Source organism: Pelobates fuscus, chromosome 1, assembly GCF_036172605.1.
Source record: "Pelobates fuscus isolate aPelFus1 chromosome 1, aPelFus1.pri, whole genome shotgun sequence".
NCBI classification, from domain to species: Eukaryota; Metazoa; Chordata; class Amphibia; order Anura; family Pelobatidae; genus Pelobates; species Pelobates fuscus.
Window position 1 is genome coordinate 428,129,128 of NC_086317.1, and position 13,829 is coordinate 428,142,956.

The 13,829-nt window shown below is 34.9% G+C and overlaps 1 protein-coding gene across 1 annotated transcript in view; it reads left to right on the forward strand.

Moving 5' to 3' along the window:
• Window positions 1–13,829, forward strand: part of TRPC4 (transient receptor potential cation channel subfamily C member 4) — a 226,474-nt gene that overhangs the window by 189,080 nt on the left and 23,565 nt on the right. Inside the window, exons 8-10 of the mRNA XM_063429032.1 lie at window positions 3,324–3,518; window positions 9,036–9,077; window positions 12,632–12,721. Of these exons, the coding sequence (XP_063285102.1) occupies window positions 3,324–3,518; window positions 9,036–9,077; window positions 12,632–12,721 (327 nt within the window). The remainder of the gene's footprint in view (window positions 1–3,323; window positions 3,519–9,035; window positions 9,078–12,631; window positions 12,722–13,829) is intronic.

The window sequence follows — 13,829 nt, forward strand, 5'->3', positions numbered from 1 at the left end:
GTTTACACATATGTGGCATTGAGATAGAGGCACATTTTTTAAAAAAGTTTAAGTGTAATAAAGATAAACAGTTAAACTTGCATTGCCATGACAGCAGAGACAAGCGTGAAACACAAAATAGTAGATCTGGACCAGGCATGCTATAATTCTGCACATTTTTTAAGAATAGGAAGTAAACAGGCTAAGCAAACATGGCTAGCTGATCGTACTGCTGATAAATGATAGGTACTAATAGGAGACAAGTTTTGATGAGGAATACAGTAGAGTATAACACCCCAGATAGCCCCCAGTGCACATGAGTAACACATTATAGGAATGGTAGTGTGATAATTTGCATTATCCCCTGGAACATGTTTTCCAATTTATTTATTTCTGTTATTTGTTTCCGAACAAAATTCATATTGACCGATCCATTTTTGTCTACAGCTTTTATTTCTCATTTTTACTATACATACAGTGAGTTGACTGTCTCAATTTGAATAGATAGGCATATGTAGTTAATTCCTCAGCCATGATTTTCCAAAAATCATAATTTGCCAATACAGGATTTGACATACTTTTTAAATGGCTCCTTGTCTTCTGTACTCTTACATTTCCTGAACAGTGTACACATTTTTCTGCTCTCAGAGGAAACACTATACGAATGCTATCATTTCACAATATATCTGCTTCTTATTTACAAAGGAATTCAATATTCAAATTCTGGGCACTGTTCATCATATGATCCTTCCTAAAACACAATGGATTTACTATTGCAGCAATGATAGGTAGCTGGAATAATGTATTTTTTACTAAATGGTTACTTGATCATTTATTGTTCAGTGAATAATCTCTCAGAGTTTTGCACTTAAATCAAAACTATTATTATCTAGCAATTAAGTGAAACCATGCCGAATACGCCATTTGTTTTAAATATGATAAAATCTGTACATTCAATTTTTTTTTTTATTTATATTAATCTTATTTATTCAATAGAATTTTTCAACAAGTACATAAAAAACACTCTTGCTTATCCCATATAACATCGTCAATCCAAATGGATCAAAAGTGTAACAATAAGTATAGACATCATATATATATATATATATATATATATATATATATATATATATATATATATATATAGGCACATACAAAATGACCAATAAGTTAATACATATCGTAAAGTTATATAGTAAAGTTCAAATATTTAATTTACATATAAACATAAAAAAAAAACATGTTTACAAAATACAAATACAAATTTAGATTCAAATTCTGGCCGATTTTGAAGAGAGGAGAGAACAGTCCAAAGATATAGTTAAATACTACTAGAATATTTGGAACTCAAGGGGGACCAAATTTTTTCATTTTTCCTGGGAAGCGAGTTAAAAAAATAACTTGTCTCCGTTTTATGCTGAAATTCAATTTGAGCCATAATTTCTATCCAATCAGGAGGTGTATGGGATTTCCAACATCTAGCGATGTTGATTTTGACTGCAAAGAAAATATGGGCCAAAAGTCTGCTTATGTTGTTATCCTGTGTAGGAAAGCCGATATTGAATAGAAACATTAGTGGACTGATTTCATTTATGTCATAACATATAGATTTTACCAAATCAAACATCTGTAGTTTTAAATTGTTTAGTCTAGAACATTCCCACCAAATATGATATATGGTACCATCTTCTAATACACATCCCCAACATATTTTACTATGGGTAGGATCGATCTTATGCAATCTAGCTGGGACTAGATACCATCTATAAATTAATTTAAAATGGATTTCTATTAATGATACGTTATGAATAGATTGTTTTACTAATTGAGTACCTCTAGTCCACTCTATGAAGGGTAAAGCTTTGCCAATATCAATTCCCCATTTATTAAAGGAAGGGATTTGAGAATCCTGGTCCATTAGATTGAATAATCTAGAAAATCTAGCGATGCTCCCTTTTTTTTTTTTTTTTTTACTATTAGCAATTTGGAAGGTTATATAATGTTCTTTACATATTAATTTAGACATTAAGAAGTTCTTTAATCTTAGATATTTAAATATATCGCTTATAGGTAAGTTATACTTTGATTGTAATTGGTTGAATGTAGTCAATTTATATCCTTCACATATGTCTGAAGTCTTACTTATCCCTAGTTGGAGCCAGGGTTTAATATCTAAATCTGTCAATATATATCGTAGAACTTCTAGTGGAGTATCATAGAATATTCTATCTTTCAAGTTTAATTTCCTCATAAGTATATTTTTTACATTCAATTTTAATATTAATATAATATTTTAAACTATTTCAAAAACATTTTTTATTCAAATACATATTTAAGAGTGAATAACTTGATAACGCTTTAATAACACAATTTCATTATTTAAAAAGGTACTTCAGCCAATCACATAGAATACTAACATAGAGTGCAGACACACAAACAGTGGTTTTATAGCAGTGTTTACTTAAATACGAATATAGAAACATCTAGATAATGTTATATTCTAATAGACATTTACATAAATGTGAAGTTCAAATGCAAATACGATACATATTTCATAGGTTCCATTAACTTTGCACGCCTTTCTCTTTTATCCCAGAAATGGCGATGTAAATGTAGAGGATGTTTCTCAAGCTGCCATCATTGGAAACTAGACAGCTCTATCTTAAGAGGAGGCAGTAGGCCAGCTACCTCCATGTCTGTCATCTGTGATATTAATAGATTCCTATATTCATTAAAGTGAAAATTCAAAACGAATTTCAAAGTTAAGCTCAGAGTAGCCAAACTGAAAGCACAGATGACTTATGGGATTTTTCCATTTTGGCTATTTTGATCTTAAATTTGAAATTAACTTTGAATTCTCACTTTAGTGAATAACCCTGTCATGATTATTTACTAAAGTTAGAATTGTCAAGAATTTAAAATGAATTCAAAGTGAATTTCAATTTTTAGACCATAATAGCGAATAGCCTAGCTGACAATTTAGCTAATTTGGCTTTAAATTTGAAATTAACTTTTAATTCACTTTGAATTCCCGACAATTCTCCATTTAGTAAATAACCCTGTAAGTAGTCTAAGCTAACTGGCTAAGATAGATAAAGTTTTGCCCTAAAATTTGTAATATTCTTGTCAGTTACCCACAATTCTGAGATGAGTTAATATATCCAGTAGTGTTACAATTAAAAAAGTTTCCTTTTTGCTATTTAGAAAATGTTATGTAATTTTTTTTATCCAAGAGATATTTTCTTTAAGATTTAATCTTCCACACAATGTTTTGCACTTTTTAATTTTGGCTCTCTATTTCTAAGTGTTTTTTTACAAAACATTTCCATATAATGTGTGTTTAGGATCATGCTGATATCGAATGGAAGTTTGCAAGAACAAAACTCTGGATGAGTTACTTTGAAGAAGGAGGAACACTTCCCACTCCTTTCAATATAATCCCGAGCCCAAAGACCATATGGTATTTATTTAAATGGATACGGAAACAAGTATGCAAGAAGAACATAAGGCGAAAACCTGAAAGTTTTGGAACAATAGGAGTAAGTACAACTAATGTCAACTAGAATTTTCTACAAAATTCTCTGTAATGATAATCCTTTCTTGACTAAAGAATGTGTTTTGCTGAGTTAGCTAGCAATAAATAAAATTTAGATTAAGATTTCCAACACTGCTACTTTGACATACATTCTGCATAATTAAAGTTACTTTTTATTTATGAAACATTTTACCCGGAAGTATTCATTGAGATTTTTCTCATTTTCAAGTATGTCCTGGGCAATTATTAATATACCCTTGCACTGTTAAAGGAGCACTACAGTGCCAGGAAAACAAACTCATTTTCCTGGCACTATAGGGTCATTAGGTTCCCCCTACCCTCAGGGCCCCCGTCCTGCTGGGCTGAAAGGGTTAAAACCCCTTCAGCCATTTACCTTTCTCCAGCGCCGGGCTTCCTTCTGTGCTGGGGAACTCTCCACCCCCTGCCGACATCGGATACGAATGCGCATGCGCGGCAAGAGCCACGCGCATTCAAACCGCCCATAGGAAAGCATTACTCAATCCTTTTCTATGGATGTCCAGCGTCTTCTCATTGTGATATTCACAGTGAGAATCACGGAAGCGCCTCTAGCGGCTGTCAGTGAGACAGCGACTTGAGGCTAGATTAACCACCAGTGAAACATAGTAGGTTCTCTAAAACTACTATGTTTTCAGCTGTAGGGTTAAAACTAGAGGGACCTGGCACCCAGACCACTTCATTGAGCTGAAGTGGTCTCGGTGCCTATAGTGGTCCTTTAAGCCTTGAATTGATAATGGACTTTATGCACTTGGGCTAGAATTATAGATACATAGTAATAAAGGGTGGAAAAGACTCAAATCAAACAATTTCAGGCTTTCACACATCTGTTTTTGTTGTTTGAAAAATGATATAAAGTAATTTCCAATTTTTCCACATAATGGAAACAAATCCTTATTACATTCAAAATGGCAATCACATTTCTTTTTGGATTAACAAGCATGGCTGCATAATAGTGATAATCTTATCCAAACTCATGAGATTAAACAGAGGGGCTTTTGCTTGATGTCATATTCTAACGGAGAACTACAAGCGAGAACACGCTATGAAGGTCTGTGATATCCAAAATATAGACCTCTTGTACTTTACCTGACCACAAGTAAAGTATTTTAACTTCATGAAGAAAAGTTTATAAAGTCTGGTTATATTTCACAAATAGAGGAAAATGTTTGTGGGCAATCCAATGATGAATTGTCTAATGTTAACAGACTTTTGTGAAGGTCTTTAACCTAGTTACTCTTTATGAGATAATTCATTTTAACATAAAACATACTGTATTCACTGGATATGTTACCATGCAGGCACCTGTCCTGTATAGGGCACATATTGACAGCACTTATTCTGTGCCATTTTTGGAGCTTATATGGGCCGGTGAGAGGAGATAAATATCAGGAACCTTGTCCATTATCCTCTGTAGTCTAATCAGCCTCCTATGCTTGATAGCAGAGCTGAAGGTATAGTTATAGAAGATGTAAACTCTGTGTTGTTCCAACTCTTCCATGGCCTGTGTGTGAGACTGGACAGGACGCCAAAGGGATAACTTCTACCTGCCCAGTAACCATCTCTTACAGAGGAAATTCTTTGCAGGAGGAGCAGAGACAGCACTGGGTGACTCACATTCTATAACAACTTCTGCTGTTCCATCATTGGATTATGATTATTTTGCAAATAATCTTTCAAATTCCACATCTGTATCCTTAAACCCCTTTTTTTTCTTAACCCTAAATTTAATCCCAAAATTAGAATATATTGGAGCGCTAAAGGACAGATTTTTTAAAGGGAAAAGCGAGCTTGTAATTCGTCTTATAAAATTGATAATCAGCAAATTTGGAGGAATTTGTAATAATGCTTCAGCTACAACACTTTGATGGACACCCTTCACCACATCTCAAAAACATCTAAGAAAAAATCTTCACAGTGAGAATCGCAGAAGCGCCTCTAGTGGCTTTCAGTGAGACAGCCACTAGAGGCTGGATTAATCCTCAGTGAAACATAGCAGTTTCTCTGAAACTGCTATGTTTTCAGCAGCAGGGTTAAAACTAGAGGGCCCTGGCACCTACGCCACTTCATTGAGCAGAAGTGGTCTGGGTGCCTAGAGTGTCTCTTTAATTGTAAGCTTGCAAAAACCAAACAAACAATAATTTGGAAATGGGCATCCTACCAGATGTATTTGGTCCTGATTTAGTTTAAAATTGTTGCTTTGTAAACATTCTAGATTCTACAATTTGTAAGGGTACTGGATGCAAAATCACTAATTTTAAAGTTCACACCAAATGCATCAAGCTGAATGGTACAGATTTGGTAAGGCTGACTAAACTCTAAAAAATTGGATTTAGTAAATATGAGAAAAGTCATTCCAGTTGGAATATTGCCATTTTTACTGAATTCTGCCCATCTAGAGAGAATGCCGTGCTTAGTAAACAGACCCATATGGTTTATAGTGTCAGGACAAATATTTGGAAATATTGTGGGTTCTAAGTTTGCAGGTTGGTGGAGGACTTACCTGTTTGTATCTGGGCATGAGAAATCCTGCCGGCCCCTCCCCTAACTATTTCAATGCATTAGGTATTACCCAGTTTTTGGGTTGTAATTTACTTATTGTTGTTGTCACAGCTGCCGCATGTGCTGAAGGTGTCTTGCAAGAGCAGGAGTATTAAAGGGACACTATAGTCACCAGAACCACTGCTTGGCAATGTAAACATAATACATAATGTATTCACTGGATATTTTATCAAAGGCACATTGCTGCCTAGTAAAAACCTTTGTGGCCGTCAAGCAGGCGGCCACTAGATGTGCTTCCTGGGTCAGTGCCGCACAGCATGCAGTATTGATGTTCAGTTTCTCCATGCTCTGCATTCAATGCAGCTCTATGAGATGATACAGACTGGTGCTGCCCAGCATTTTTCTGCACAAATGCAATAGCCTCCCAGCTCTTTCCAATAGGAAAGCATTGGATTGGCTAAGATTGGGAATTGTGATGATCTCAGCCAGGAGGTCAGAGCCAGCCTCCAGCAGACCCACACAACACTGGAATAAAAGTGAGTAAAATCATCTTTTACATTGCTTATTTGGGGGCCGGGACCCTAAGTTGTGTTTTCACAGATATAGTGACAGAAATACATGTTTGTATGCCTGTTACTATAGTGTTGCTTTAAAACAAGCTGCTATCTGAGTGGGCACTAGGGAGACATGTACAGCACAGGCAGAGAAAAAATGGGGGTCATTTACTACACGTTGTCTTCAGATTTTAGACATCGCAAAGAAACTAATACCCATCAACAGGTTAATGTATATAATAGGCCTGAATATGTTGACTATTTGTATAGTATGTTGTAGTTAGATTGAGGAGCACCGTAGAGAACCATATGAATGCATTTTGATACTGTTTATGAATCCAGAAGCACTGGAACACTAACGATATTTATTGAGCCAAAAAGATCTTATTCAAATTAAATTTGACACAGGGTAGCAATATCAATCATGGAACAGTTAAAATGTTAGAGAAAAATAAACCACTATTAGAGAGAAGAAAAAGAAGAAGAAAATAAATTAATTACTGCCTGTGTATAGCTCCTTGGTGGGGGATAACGCCTGTAGTGAAAATAGAAAACAAAAAAAGAGAGAGAAACGGAGAATACACTATCTGATAACAGCAATGGAATGCTAGGAAAATGTGTTAAGTTAAAACGTAACTTTTAATAAAAGTACTAATCACTAAAAGGTCTCAATAGACAGAAGAGACCAACTACACCACAGTACTGAATAATAAACCAGTTTTAAGATTAACATGTGTCAGGTGACAAATGATTATGCTGACAAAGTAAATGAAAAAAAAACACACAATTTTACAGTATATAATCAGAACATGTATAATGTGTATTAAGTAGATCATTACTTTTTTTTTTATCAATAACAATTAACTTAATAGCAAATTTACAAATAAAGTGACACTATAGTCACCTGAACAACTGTAGCTTAATGAAGCAGTTTTGGTGTATAGAACATGCCCCTGCAGCCTCACTGCTCAATCCTCTGCCATTTAGGAGTTAAATCCCTTTGTTTATGAACCCTAGTCACACCTCCCTGTATGTGACTTGCACAGCCATCCATAAACACTTCCTGTAAAGAGAGCCCTATTTAGGCTTTCTTTATTGCAAGCTCTGTTTAATTAAGATTTTCTTATCCCCTGCTATGTTAATAGCTTGCTAGACCCTGCAAGAGCCTCCTGTATGTGATTAAAGTTCAATTTAGAGATTGAGATACAATTATTTAAGGTAAAGTACATCTGTTTGAAAGTGAAACCAGTTTTTTTTTCATGCAGGCTCTGTCAATCATAGCCAGGGGAGGTGTGGCTACGGCTGCATAAACAGAAACAAAGTGATTTAACTCCTAAATGACAGTGAATTGAGCAGTGAAATTGCAAGGGAATGATCTATACACTAAAACTGCTTTATTTAGCTAAAGTAATTTAGGTGACAATAGTGTTCCTTTACGTTTTAAATAAAACCAGACATTTAATGTTTTTTTTTCCCCTTAGTCTCCCTTAGTCTCTACTTTCACCTGAACTTTAAAAACACACTTGAAATGTCACTCTAGTGAATACATTCAGGAGTAATTGATTAAATGATGTATCAATATGCATACGAATACCTGCCAGACATACCATGTTTGCCAGGAAAGTCTTGATTCTTGGACCCGGTGTTGCTGTGCTGGATTTCTAAAATTACGTCTAGTTTTTGGATACCAGAGACGAGTCCACAGAAACTTATCATAAAACTCACTCACATTATGCTAAAAGCACTCTGGGCATATAGAGTAGGTGATATTTATTCAGCAGCACTGCACATTGGGTTTTCTTTGAGGAACTTAACGACAAGTATGTCATGGGACTGGCTAGTCAGGGCCAAATAAGTCATCAGTAAGGTCAAGGAATCTGGACTGGAAGTCAGATGTTTAGTCAGGATGCAGTATTATTCTGTATATGGGCAATATGGACTGAGAAAAAAAAAACACAATAAGGAAACTACGTAAAAGACAAAACAAAATGAAAAATTGGGTGACACAAATGAGAGCCAACTGAAATCTCACTCACATGTCAGTAGAAATAGCCACTAATTTTAACCTATCTTGCTTTCTCTCTTTATTTTTTTTATTTTATTATTTTATAAATTTTGCAATTATAAGGTATTGTACATTAAACTTCATGCAGACTAGACAGATAGGGAAACATAAAATGGCTGCTAAAATAAAATTGGGTAATTTGCCAGCTTGCTTTACGCCTTTCGAGATTAAAATTATGATATCAGGAGTTTTTGAAAGATATTAAGGCTTTTTTTTGCATAGCAACCATAATAAAATCTATAAACAATATGATTAATATAATTTTGCTGTAATCACAGAGGTAGCATCATAAATGTATTACCATTCAACTATTATTGTTGTAAATATTGATATGTTTACCTGTTTTTTTTTTCTTTTCTAACAGAGGAGAGCAGCTGACAATTTTCGAAGACACAATCAATACCAGGTAATCATATTTATATATTATTTATATGTCATCTATATGGTATATAGTGAGAAATGGTAAAGCCTATATCTTAGATACTGAAAATAACTGACAGTATCTTTAAAAAAAAATCATATTTATTGTTGCACAAATGATAATCGTGCATTATTTAGATACAAATAAAACCATAGCTGATATTTTAATTAGAAAAGTGTGTTGGAGGACTTGAGGATACTGTAATTAGTACAGGGACTGGGAAAAAGTGAACACTGTAATTAAAGAATGGAACTGGGGCATGAGGGCACTGTAACTGAAGCCGAAGGTTAGCGCAAAAAGTGATAGAGACAATTCAAGGAACACTCCATACACCATAACCATCACAGATAGCTATAGTGGTTATGGTGCGATGAGTGACCTGGTGCCTCCAATGTAAGTAGTTTTTGAATGATTAGACTATTTACCTGGGATCTGCCCTTTCCTTGCTGTCCTGGAAGCTCTCTGATTGAGCTAAACCTAGTAGTGCAAGCTTAGCTTATTAGCTGAGATTGATCAGGTGATGCTTTCAGCCAATAAACTAGCCATGAATTGCAGGCTTAGCTGAGGAGAGTAAACAGAAGCTCCAAGGTGGAGCTTCCAACTTTCAGACTGGAAAAAGAAATGAGGGGAGTGGCACTTGGTGGACACTAGGTAGGAAATCAAAGTCAAACCAATCTAAAAAATAGGGCAACGGGGCAATTCTCGTTCCATTACCAATATAGCTCACTGTAATGGAATGTTCCTATCAAGCCAGAAAAAGATAACTGACAGATACAATGTATTTTCTGCTGTCTTCGTTCCCTTAGTTGAGAAAGGTTTTACTCTGCATACTGGATTTTCCTGTAGACTTCAATGGAGGAATTGCAATTCAGTATACAGAGTAAACCTTTGCACTGCTACGAGAACACAGTCTTGTTTATTCAGCATGGTATCCTCTTGTTCTATTGAAGGCTGTTTAACTTCCAACACTTCTTCTTAGCCCGTACATTCACACATACTCTGGCAAAGGCTTAAGGTTCAGAATGCTGCAAAACATGTTAATTTATATACCTCTGTTATTTGAGCATGCAACAATATAGCATATTTTTTAGGTCAAATACCATAAAGTTGTGTTGGTGTCTGGAATGTTTTCCAGCCATATCTCATCAAAAATAAAATATTGCAAAATATGCTATGTTCTATGCATGTTCTTCTGCAGGATAAAAATTGAAGATAGCAAATTTCTATGAGTACATGTCTGAAAAGCACAGGCAGAATTAGGAATAGTAATGCAGTGCCCTTTTGTAGGAATAGTTTTTGGGATATATAGGAGACATGTAAACTTGTGTATGCCCCGTTATCAACTTTAAAGGGTATCTGTCATGCAAAGTACAACTTATGCTCCTTTTAAAGAGCATCAAATTCTACCAATGCACTGTGTTTTCAGAGTTGCTAGAAAATGTACAGATTAGGAGAAAAACCCTTATTTAAAATAGGTCTTACTCCCACCCGTCAGTCAATTCTTCAGCATAGTCTCTATGCCAAAGAATTGATTGACAAGGGAGAGCATTAAAAAACTCCCACCGATGGCCCTTCTGCCCTCCATTCAGAGCAACCACATAGCATGCACTATGTTTGCTATGGTAACCCCAAATGTAGGAGAAATTGAGGCTGAGTAACTGGGGGCACTGGACTGGCTGTAAGGCAAGCATATCTCAAAATTCTACATTGATACATGTATCTCTGTGATTTAAAAGTATTCAATATATTTGGAGATGATTCAGACACAGGTAAAACATAGATTACAGCCTCACTTCAAATCATTATGACTGTGCTAAATAATTGTTTCACTGTAACAGTGACCAATATGAATGATGTCTAATGTTTACCCTTATTGGCATAATCTCTGCATATGGCATTTAAAATCTCGTTTAAGTTCCATATATCTTTTATCAGATTAGCCGTGGAGAAGGTTGTATTATCTCAGTCATTTATTGTTTCTCTCTGGTTAGTGTTCTCGATGTCAAGGAAAAATAATGTTTATGCATTCCCTTTAGTTTGCTTACATATTTTTGTTTTGATTTATATTAATGAGGGATGTCAGCAATGGTCTAATATATTGGCAGGAGATGGTTATTTTCAAGCAGTTTCTCATCAGCAAGCCCTAGGCTTCCAGAGAAAAATATTAAATGTCAAAATGCTGAGTTATAATTCCCAATAAATATATCGCTTAAAGAGACACTATAATGGATGAATTTTATTGCCATATTTACTTTAAAACACAGCCAAAACTGTGTTAGACTAATATTATTGGTTTGTTTACATTTTGAAAGGAAACTATAACTAAAAAATAAAAAAATCTAATGTTTTTTATGTGTCATGGCATAAACCAAAACATGGTACCTAGCCAAGTGTTATTAGTGAAAACTACTTAATTAAAAACTTTCAAGCCTTCTATTACCTTCTATCTCCCTTCTGTGCTGCATCTGTTAATGTAATTAACCACAAGTAAACAGGTTTGGATATGAATGTTTTATTTTACTTTTAATCATTTACAATCCAAACTGAAAAGATGAGTTTACAGGGATGTGGTAGGTTAGGTATATATATAAATATACACAAAGATATGTACAAAGATACATGTACATCTATTTTAACTATACACAAAGATATATATATATATATATATATATATATATATATATATATATATATATATATATATATATATATATATATATATATATATATATATATATATATAAAAGGCTTGTTCCCTTGCTTGTTGGTAAAGAGCAGCTGGCAGATTGTTGCAGATAAAAATGACCATGGTCCAGGGTCTCCTCTCGCATTTGTCTGCATGCTATTCACATCTGCCTTTTCTGATACCGACTAACAGTTAGCATTGACCATTTTGCAAATTGGACAAAAAGGCACATTTTCCATATAAATTGCCATATCGCCTTCACCAGAACACAATAAAATATCTGCCATGGACATATGCACTTCACTTTCAATTGTCTGAGCAAGCTGCCCCTCATGCAGTGAATTGAAGTGAACAGAAAACGTAAATGGTTCCTCCAAAGTCCATGACCATTTCTGCTTTTGGAAGTGATCATGGAGGAAGATGTGTTGCTGTACTGTGCATCAGCTTGAAACACCGCACATCCAGCGTTACTTACACTTTTTGTGCCGGAGGCTAGTGGCACCCCTGGCACATGTGACTTAGGCAGCAATACCTCTTTTCTGTGTTAGTATATTTTCTACTCCCTCCCCCCCCCCCCTGCTATCTAGAAACCCCATGATGTTAAAAGGCACAATAAAAACATATGCCAACATGTTCTTAAAGCCAATTTAAAGAGGAATGTTTTTTTTCGGTGGTCTGCTTGCATTATGTTGATTGATTTGTCTCCTCAACATTAATTATTTTTTCTTTCTCACTAATCACATCAGTATATTATACCCCATGCAATAATGCAATTGTCTTGCTATAATGTATACAATTCCAAGTTTATGATATCATTTACGCTCTTTTTCTACATGTTATTCTGCATTCATAGGAGGTAATGCGAAACCTTATTAAAAGATATGTTGCAGCAATGATCAGGGATGCCAAGACAGAAGAAGGCTTAACAGAAGAGAATTTTAAGGTATTAAATAAACATTTAATATATTATTGTAGAGAAAAAAAAACATTGGTTCATTACATAATTAAAGTATACCAGCAATAGCAAGCACACAAAGGAACTTAGTGTATTAAATAAACAAATATATATATAAGATCCTGGAAAAGCTTGCATTTATTGACCTCGATATCTTTATGAAGTATTAATATTCTTTATGAAAATATATCCCTTTTGGTGTTACATGGTTTGGTATCTATTTGTGGTAATTAGTATTAGAAATATTACACAAAGAATTGTGCTTTGGTTCCCTGTGTTAGTAATAAACTTCCTTCAATTGGATCCTTTGTTGCAGCTTTCTCTGATAAGCTATAAGGGGTTTGCCATTGCAAATTGATTTCGTAATGTAGACCAAAAATGGTACTGGTAACACGATGCTTATATAGATGATTGGATTTTTTATAATGGGTCAAAACAATTGTGATTGTTTGTGTTCACTTTGTTTAGGAATGGTGTTACCTTTCATGGTAACACTTTGATTGTAGAAGACTGGAAATGTAGGTCTTGTTTAATAAATAGGATAAAGGGTGCGCTGTGTTTTACAAACAAAAGTGCATATATGACTCACACAAGGGGTAAAATTGTAATACTACAGCACAATATACTGTGATACCGTAGTAGAATATACAGACCCACTCCAGTAAAGTGACTACGTTTGTGCAAAATAAATCATTATCTACACACATGCAAAATACATCCAAGTGCACTAAGAGTGTTTATTAGTAAGGGATTAAAAATAAGCAGCTAGCAGTCAGCTAGGAATAAAACATGACTGGGTCCCTCTGTGTTAACAGTCCGTCCGTGGTTCAGTGCGACCGCCGGTTTCTGTATACTCCGTCAGGCTCACACTCCAGGGCTGGCTGTACACTCGATCTGGATACTTCCAAGAAACGGGAGTACGTCACTACCTGCTGCATCTGATGTCAGCCGGCGGTCGCACTGAACCACGGACCCGGTGATATTTTATTCCCAATCCTATTTTGGACTATTACAGTTAGAGCAGACTGCTCTGCTCTTTGTTTGTGAGTTTTATTACAACTCCATTTGAAGTTTATTTATTATGTCTTAAAATATT